The sequence below is a fragment of the Nymphaea colorata genome, chromosome 12, assembly GCF_008831285.2.
Source record: "Nymphaea colorata isolate Beijing-Zhang1983 chromosome 12, ASM883128v2, whole genome shotgun sequence".
Taxonomy (NCBI): Eukaryota; Viridiplantae; Streptophyta; class Magnoliopsida; order Nymphaeales; family Nymphaeaceae; genus Nymphaea; species Nymphaea colorata.
In genome coordinates this window covers 17,121,173-17,130,268 of record NC_045149.1, presented here as the reverse complement: position 1 = coordinate 17,130,268, position 9,096 = coordinate 17,121,173, and the positions used below count along the sequence as shown (strand labels likewise).

The window sequence follows — 9,096 nt, the reverse complement described above, 5'->3', positions numbered from 1 at the left end:
CGACGACATTGAATATGACAATGGACTACTTTCAAGTTGCAGAGCGGGGTCCCATTCCAAGTCAGCCTTGTATGGCTGCAGGGCTGAGACGTGATCTTGGGTGAGCAATGGGGACCAGAGAGTGTGTGGTTGATGATGTATATGACGGGCAGTCGGTGATATTGAGTGTGAAGTCGAGTTCCTCCACAGACGTCACGAGACTTTGCTAGTAAGAAATTTTGGATTACTAGCTAGAGCAATGTGGGCCCTTTAGTTTAATCCCTCTTTTGCTTCTTTCATCATTTCGACAGCATTTCTATTCATAATATTTGGATTGATACTAGCTAGAACGATGGAGGTCTTTAGTTCAGACTCTTTTCCCTTTTTTGCTTCTTTCACAATTCCAATATATAGCATTTTCACGTTGGTAATTTAGTAGACGATGTAAAAATCATACAAAAGCAAGCAACGGCATGAATCTCTCTCTCTCTCTCTCTCTCTCTCCTCTTGCTTTTGTTCTCGTTGGTTTTGTTATTGTTCTGTTCGCTAATTTTTCTCTTATGCCCCTCTTCTTTTTTTCTTCTTTTGTCTTTGTTTCTTGGTGACACCTTGCCAACCTAACTTGTTTTTGTCGGCTATCTCGCTCTCTCTTCGCTAGATACACAAGTGAAGACATAATGTTGAAGAGTAAATGTTTTTTCTTTGAAGAGAAGAGTCCAAAACTTCAAACGTTCTTTTATATAGACATCCACACGCTACCCAACCCACTTTTGGTGTTGGGCTACTTGGATCATAGAGTGTCTTGTTGCTCTCACGATCCAGAAGCAAACTAAGGTTTTAAAATTACAAAATTCACCTTCTTTGGGAGATACAACTACATTCATAAGTTGCGGTGTGGTATCTTCTTCTTCTCCCTTATGCATGGAAGCATTCCTCCAACTCTGTTGCGTTGTCAACCTTAAGGCCTGAGTTAGCCATCCTCTGATCTTTGTAGACATACCATTTTGCACAGATCAAGTAGAAAGCGAAATTCAGGACACAAAGAACAGCTAACAACCAGTAGAAATTATAGAGCTTCCCCATGTTCAGATTGTCAGTTATCCATCCTCCTGATCCATTGCTTGTGGTCATCTTGTCAACAATGGTGACAAGAGCACTGCTCACAAAGAACCCAAGAGACAGGGTGCTTAGGAACATCCCTGTGCTTATGGTCTTCATCCCCTTGGGGCACTCCCTCAGGAAGAAGTCAAGCTGTCCAATGTACGTGAAGGCCTCCCCTGATCCCACAAAGAAAAACTGGGGGACAAGCCAGAACACACTCATGGGCACAACTCCATTAGGGTTCTTGCTTGAGTGCGCCAACCTGAGCCTCTTTATCTCTGTGAGGGCTGCAAAGACCATGGCTAGGAGAGAGAAGATCAGTCCCACTGAAATCCTCTGCAGTGTGGTTATACCTTCTCGTCTGCCGGTGAATTTCCGAGCGATCGGGACAATTATACGGTCGTAAACCGGCACCGACAAGAGTATACTTCCGACGAAGAAGACGGTGAGTGATGCAGCAGGGATCTGAAAGGATTTCCCTATGTGCCTGTTCATGGTTGTGGCTTGCTGCACCGAGAATGTTGTCATTTGGGCATAGACGGTCCAAAACATTATGGTTGTAGCCCATATTGGCATCATGCTGACCACCATCTTCACTTCCTCAACTTGGGTAACTGAAGATAAGTGCCAGATGTTGATCTTCTCCGCTTCTATGTCTTGATCACCTCTAACAATGGCTGCCTTGTCAAGGAATCTGCAGGAATACAGATAAAAAAGAACAGAAGTGATTAAACACCCTATGTCCATATGATTACCAATTGCAAATTCATGCAAACCTCCAAAATATCTGTCAGATTCTCTTGGAATGACCAATGCCATGTTAAATAGTATATATATACATTGGGGTCACCAAAGTTTAGGCAAGTTTTATTATTATTTTAATTATGATTAAAGTTCAGTTAACTGGAATACCTGAATACACATAAAAAGTAGAGTGGTGTCATTGAGAATCTTTTTTGGGTAGAAACGATCACTTGTGGTTTTCAAATTCGGTGACGAAATACATCATGCTACCCCAAAAATGTGTTTAACCTTTTTCTCTATTGATATGCTTTTTGTAATTATTTTGGTCCTTTCAAACTTTTGATGACGAAGCAAATACCAACTTCTGCCTAGATTCCTTTCTTTTGGGTAAATTTTGAAAATGACAAACCCTTTCTTATTTTTCCCCTTTAGGTACGTGGGCCTGAATTTTCACTACTACAAGTAGGGAAAACTATGAAATTAATGACTTTTTGTCTTTGTTCTAATAAGCATGCGCTTAAAAAAAAATCATGAGACTTTTCACAGTCAAAGTATAAACTCTAAACTAAAGATTTTCCCACTATTTGCTTCAGTTTAGGCAGGGTTTGCTTTCACGTCCTTTTCCTTAAACCGAAGAAAGTCCTCTTTGACAAGAAGAAGGCAGCTCTCTCCCACATGAGGTGAAACAGAGCACAGGTGGGAAACATGTGGAACTACGTGTTAGAAAACAATCATAGATTCTCTTTCCTAGACCTTTCCCATGGGAAAGTGCTTCCTCCACGGACATCCATTTCACAGCTATCCATGGGTGAGGACCCGGCCTGGTTTCAGAAACTTCTGTTTTGAATTCTCATAACAGAAATTTGAATAAACACTTGGAATATTAGAAAAAAAACAGGACCGAATTAGAAAATCTGCCAATGATGCAGCTACTCTTCTCAAATGCCAACACACTCTCATGGAGCTACAGCTATTATCTATAAAAAATTTGAAGAACAGCAGCTTCATCAAAAGGAGAAACATGTAACTCTCCAGCAGACAATAATCCTATTTTGAAAGGAACCGACAGACAATCAGAAAGTTGATTCGTTTTATCTAATCTCAGAAGAACAATTAAAAGTTGGTAGGATAAAATTAAATATGGCCATCAACCATGTTTGCAGCTTTTTTTCAACATCAGTATCTCACCCTTCCATTTGTAAAATGAAGCCAGGATGTACTTCTATTCAGTAGATTAAGGCGCAGTTTCTCACGTTAGATTCTGGCAATGACAGTAAAGCATTAAATGAGTTGTTAATCAATACCTGAACTGCTTAGTGTGGTTCAGCATGGCCATCTTCTTTCCTGCAGAGTCCAAGTCGCCCTGATAAAGAAGAGAGGAATCCGAAGGCAGGTCTAGGCTTCTGTTCTTCCATGCTGCAAAGAAGACCCTAGCTATCTGGGTTATGGGGCTGCCCACCAGCTTCTTGAAGCGGTATCGTCTAGTCCCACTCAGGAACACAAGCAGCGCTGCAAGAATGGCACAGGCACATATGCCGTAGCCCCATTTCCGGCCAAGATTGTCTTGAATGTAGACCAGTATGGTGACTGCGGCCAGAGAGCCGATGCTGATGAAAAAGAAGAACCAGCTGAAGAAGGAGAGCATCTTGGACTTCTCCTTAGGGGACGCCTCATCAAACTGGTCGGAGCCGAAGCCGGAGACGCTGGATTTGAGGCCTCCGGTGCCCAAGGCAGTCAGGTAAAGAGCAAGATACAGAACAGATAGCTGAGTTCCGTTGGCCCGTATACAGACGCCATCTGCAGAGCAAGGTGGTGGCCTCAGGCCCGGCACTATGGTTGACACAGTTAGTATGGTCACCCCCTGCAGATGAGATTAGAGAAACGTGAGAAAGAGAGAGAGAGAGAGAGAGAGAGAGAGAGAGAGAGAGAGAGAGAGAGAGGGTTAAGCTAGGTACCATGGCCTGAACAGTAGCAAAGATGGAAATAGTGAGGTATCGGCCCAGGAAGGTGTCAGCAACGAAGCCACCAAGAAGACACAGCATGAAGGAGGTCCCCATGAAGTTCGTCACTGTGTTGGCAGACTGGGCACTGCCCAAGTGCATAAATCCGGTTAGGTATGTCACCAGGTTGACGGCAATCCCCAGCGTCGTCAGCCTTTCCGTCAGCTCCACCACTGTGGGAGGAAAAACAAAAGAACAACAGAAAAGCCACCGTCATCTTCATGTCCCCGACTCAAACCCCCCCCCCTGCATCACTTCAAGAACAAGAAAAATGCAAAAAAAGTTGATCCACTTCCATGGTGGCTTGCTCCTCTAGAAGCCAGCACACGTCCCTTTTTCGTTATTTCTTTCTGAAAAGTCGCTAGCAAGCTTTCACTCTGAGTGGTTTATAATTGAAAATGGCATTTCTGTCTGTTTCAGCAGTTTCATATCTCTTTCCCGGCTAATAATTTTTCATATGAACCAAGACAGGAGTGTTGCTTTATAATTGAAAAATGGCATGTCTATCCAGCTCACCATTGATTCTCCTTTTGGATAACAGTGGTTTTCTTTTGGCCCCATGGCATAGCCAAATACTGTACTTTCTTGGACACCCAAAAACTCATGAAAATGAAAAACAGAGAGACAGAGAGAGAGGGGCAACGACTGTACCAAGGATTGAAGCAGCACTAGTCCAACCACCGGACTCTAAAGCTTTGGCAGGACGGCCTTTGTAATCCCAGGCGTCACTCACCAACCCCTTGTTATCATCTTCCTCATAAGCAACAGCCATTTTTTCTTTTGTAATGAAAGAGAAACAAGGTTGCTTCTCCTTGGATTTATCGCAGGGAAGGGAGAGGAGGGGAGAGCTAGAGAGGCTGAGGGCGTGGAACTTTGGCGGTGATTGTTCTGTGGAGGAGTTCGGGGTGCGGCCTTTTATAGGCGCAGCTCCATCAATACCCTCATCCGATCAATCATTCACTAAAAAATATTAATAAATATAAGAACAAGGTTGACGTAAGCGCTGGTTTTGACCCACACCACACCTCACGATTATTATTTATCTCTCACTCTTCCCTTTTACGATTTCAAGAACATCGTCTTTGTTCATTGGTACTGCTCCCTTCGCAGCTACTGTGCAAGATCACCTCTGCGGTTTTTCTCCTCTGCGTTTTCACGCATACTTTTCACAGCATGGTTCAAAATCTTTCGCTATTTACCTACTCCTTTAGATTCATTTCATCCCGTTTTAGCTCTTTCTCTCTCTCAACTTGATTGAGTTTCTAATCTGATTAAGTGCAAGCTTCACAAGATTCATCTAAATGGGGCCCTTGTTCAGGAGATATGGGTCCCCTGTCATGCTTCCACTGGCTATCATATCATGATTCAATTTCTCTATCTTTCTTTGTGTGTGTGTGTGTGCGTGTGTCTCTCTCTGTCTTTTCATTAATGGTTTAAAAGTTGTCAGGATCAAAGGAGAGCCAGACGGGTATGGCAATTCTGGATGAGTGGGCCTTGCTTAGCTCACAACATAGGTTCTTGGTCCATCCTTTTACCTATGAACATTGAGGCATGTACAGTTCGTTTCGGAATCCTGGTCCGAATCCTGATCTTGGCAGCTAAAATAATAGCTATAACAACAACAACAACAACAGTAATATTAATAATAAGAACAAATATAATAACGATAATAATTCACAATAAAATAATGGCAATAATAGGGAGTGGTTTCATAGGGCCTTGAGTCCTGGTCCGAAATGTCATGTGAAGATTTAGTGGTTTTGTCTCGCCAATTCCATAAAGGCACGCCAAAGAAATATAATGGAATTTGATTGGGCTGCATTGTATATCCCCCAATTATTCTTGGTCAATTATTGGGCAGTGCCATCTGTCAACTATCATGCAGATAGAAACAGAACAGAACTCTAAGTCGCCGGCCACTTAAGCTCTAAAGGCCCAAAAAGGGTACCCATTAATCGACCTTTCTAAATCCCATATTTCTATGTACAATTGAATGACCTGTCACAAGGATTATTCACACCATTCAAGTTCCTGCACACAGACAATTACTTTTTGATGAATTTCCGGTGATATTTCTGCACATTCAAGTTCTAGTGTTCTATGCTCTGTCTGACACATTATTTCCATCCGCTATACAAGTTAAAATGATTTATAGCTGCGCTGATTTAACCTTAATGGTGATGTTTATGCCTTGGAGCTCCCAATTACCAAAAATAAAAGAAGGAATCTGAGAGAAACATTTAAAACTATAAAGGAAAAGAAGCAATCTGAGAGAAACATTTTAAAACTATAGTCATGTCAAAATTAAATACATTATGTTGATTGCATGCATGCATCATAGAACATAATGTGGTTAAACCTCCTGTTGATCAGTCTAATGGGTTGAAAGGCATACATGGACCTTTTGATGGATTTTGGCATTGAAATTCCTCGACCGAAGGTGGTGCTTGGGTCCCAAAGGCTTAGTGCTAGAGACCGTCCAACTACGGTTGGCCTTTGCTACAGGATCCAAGACTTGGGCCCAGTATCCCGGATCCATAATCGCCCAATGGGTGCAGCCTTAAGTGGGGAATTCTGTGGTGTGATTCATGCAATCAAGAGAGTGCTTTCTCCATGAAAGTTTTTCTTAGTGGGTGTTCTCTCTTTTTTGGGGATCCTCTCTTTGTTTTTCTTTCTCGTTCTTTTCTCAAAAATATGACGATTCTGAGAGAGAATTCAATTATTGCCTCCGAATTGGAAAGTTTGAAAAGATACCAAAGGCAGCACCACAATGGTCTGTGGTAGATGAATAAATTCAAAATGGCGCTTCTGTTTGATTTTGATTATCAGAGGTGCATCGAGCAATCACGATAAATCTACTTTGATAATCTGAATTTTCTGGACTTAAAAACAAGAGCATTTCGCATCGTCTAGGCCTTCATCGTTGTCATTTTCCTTGCAAGGAGTGCCACGGATTTACTTTCTCCGACTTTTTCGATGTGAAGATCAGCAGTTGCAGTGAATCCAAATGGGACTTGGTTTTGTGCCAAATATGTTTAGTCATCTTTAGAACCCTAAGGACGAGCGAGCAACTTTGCTCCAGCAGCTTCTGCTGGCATTGGGAAATTCAACATCATTTAAGAGAAACTAGTTTATCTGCTACGTAGATGCGACCTTTGAGGTGCCACCAAGGGAATCCTAAGGCCGCAATTGTCTGCGCCTTGCTGGGTAATCAGAAGTAGTGGCCGTTCTGCATCAATGAGCGCGTCACCGATTAGATGGTTTTCCTTCATCAACAAAAAAAGAACAGAGCAAGAAAGAAGGGGAAAAATGTTAAAAGCGGTGGAAAAATATTTCAAACAAAGTAGTTCAACAAATGCAATCCAACACGAAACTCGGTGAGGAACAGCTTGATGAAATTTCAAGTGGACATGAGAGATACCCATCTCAGAATGCGATCGACTGCATGCGCTCGCCATTGCTTTCAACAGTTGAAGTAGATGGCGCCATGACAATGACAAGAAGTCATAGGCTGATTGAGGGCCGATGGGTAGTCATAATACTTATCTCAGGCAACCAATTTTGGGTTTTTAGTGCATCACCAACCACATCTCAAGAAAAGATTATTCTCATTCCCACGTTGGCATCAAGCCTCTGTTCGACCGAATGGGATGGAGCATGTCTGGCACAGAAGGAACCCATTATAGAGGAACCCATTATTTCTTATCCTCAAAATTTTGCAGCCAATTTTAGAGCCCATTCTTTATGCGATTTCAGTCAAATCGAACCATATAGACTTGTTCATCGTGATGTTCAGTAACATCAGTGTTCTCTAATCGCAGGAATTTCATCATCAGTAATGCCAAGAAAGAAAGAAAGGATCGCACAATATGGATGTGGAGCTTATCATAGAAGGTCCTTTTTGCTTTTCCTTTTCTTCAATGAAAAATATGATTTAAGGGTAGATTGATATGAAATTGATCATGATGAATTCGTCTCACAGATCCAATTTGCTTGAAAACATAAAAAAAGAATGAGTGTTAGATTGGTGTAACTTAAGGATATGAGGGCAAAGGTCAAATTACTTTGATCATAAGCCACATCTTATCAAGCCAATAAGAAACGAGTCTGGGGGAACTTTTCCCGCTTTGCTTATCAGGAGAAGCAGAAAAAGCAAAAGCAAAAGCAAAGAAAGAAGCAAACACCCTTTCGGGCACATGTATCTTCACAAGAGCAAACTCTGCCTTGATATCTGTGGAAAGTGAAGGACATTCCCATTAAAAAATGCAAGAAAACGTTGGAACCTTTATGGTCCCCATGTGAAAAGAAGCCTTTTATGGAGTTTCAGACGTTTGCAAAACCACGCGAAGTGAGAAAGGAATTCCAAAGGTTCCTGTGAATTCCGTTCACAATGAAGGCCAAGGAAAACGTGTTTGAAGGAGCTAAGACGAAAATTAACTCACACAAGTAACAGGAGTCCCTAAGGTCTCTTCCTTCCCCACAGATTTTAGACCATAAAAAAGTAGTAACAGCACAGAGGCATTCAAATTCCAAACTCTGCACTCACCTTTTTAGGTTGCATTATGTTTCAGCAGTACTTGTCTTTGACACACGACGGTGATTTCATTGCTTAATTATGCGCTACAATTTATTGCAACTATTATCAATGGGTAAGGAAAAAATTAGAAAAGAAAAGGATCTGACAGCGAACAATGAAGAAAACAGATCAGATCAGCAGATCAGAGAAATAAGTAGGCAAAAGAATTGGGTAAGACCGCCGAAGCGGGTAGCCTTATGAATCTTTCCTGCCATTTGAAGATTAGAAAAGAAAGAAGGTCCGGCGTCGACCAAAAACAGATCAGTTAAAAAATATTTGGGTAAGATCCGCCTAAGCGGGTAGCCTTAACCATGTGTGGTCAGAGAAAGCCCGAAGGCTGTTCCCGTCCCTGTCAGGGGAGATGCCAACCGTCTCTCCTTTCAACGAACACAAGTAGCTTCTGCCACTTTGATTTTATAAGTTGCCAAATTTTAAACGACTCTTCGATACAGGACTATTTTTTTTTTCCCATTTCACTTGCTTCCCTCGAAAATTTTGAGCTAAAAAACCTGCATTGGTAAAAAACATTACGTATAATTTTCTTAGACATAATTAGCTTATTAAGAAAATTCTCCCTTGATTGAAAAGTCTATCAAGGCACTGTCCTTCACTTTAGACACATATATAAAAGGTGCAGGGATCAGTTTACAGATGATGTGAGGAGACTATTTCAGAATTTTGTTCATCTAAAAGATT

At 41.7% G+C, this 9,096-nt stretch overlaps 1 protein-coding gene and 1 non-coding gene across 2 annotated transcripts; both read right to left on the bottom strand.

Annotated features, from left to right (window-relative positions):
* Nucleotides 1-694: 694 nt before the first annotated feature.
* Nucleotides 695-4,722, bottom strand: LOC116265925 (protein NRT1/ PTR FAMILY 6.3-like). Its single transcript, XM_031646927.2, has 4 exons — nt 4,476-4,722; nt 3,780-3,997; nt 3,129-3,685; nt 695-1,774 (listed from the first exon to the last, which is right to left on the bottom strand). The coding sequence occupies exons 1-4, from the start codon at nt 4,594-4,596 to the stop codon at nt 895-897; spliced, it is 1,776 nt and encodes a 591-aa protein (XP_031502787.1). The 5' UTR covers nt 4,597-4,722; the 3' UTR covers nt 695-894.
* A 3,946-nt stretch (nt 4,723-8,668) lies between these two features.
* Nucleotides 8,669-8,791, bottom strand: LOC116266495 (U6atac minor spliceosomal RNA). Its single transcript, XR_004175392.1, has one exon. It is a non-coding gene; the product is annotated as a U6atac minor spliceosomal RNA (small nuclear RNA).
* Between the last annotated feature and the right edge of the window lie 305 nt (nt 8,792-9,096).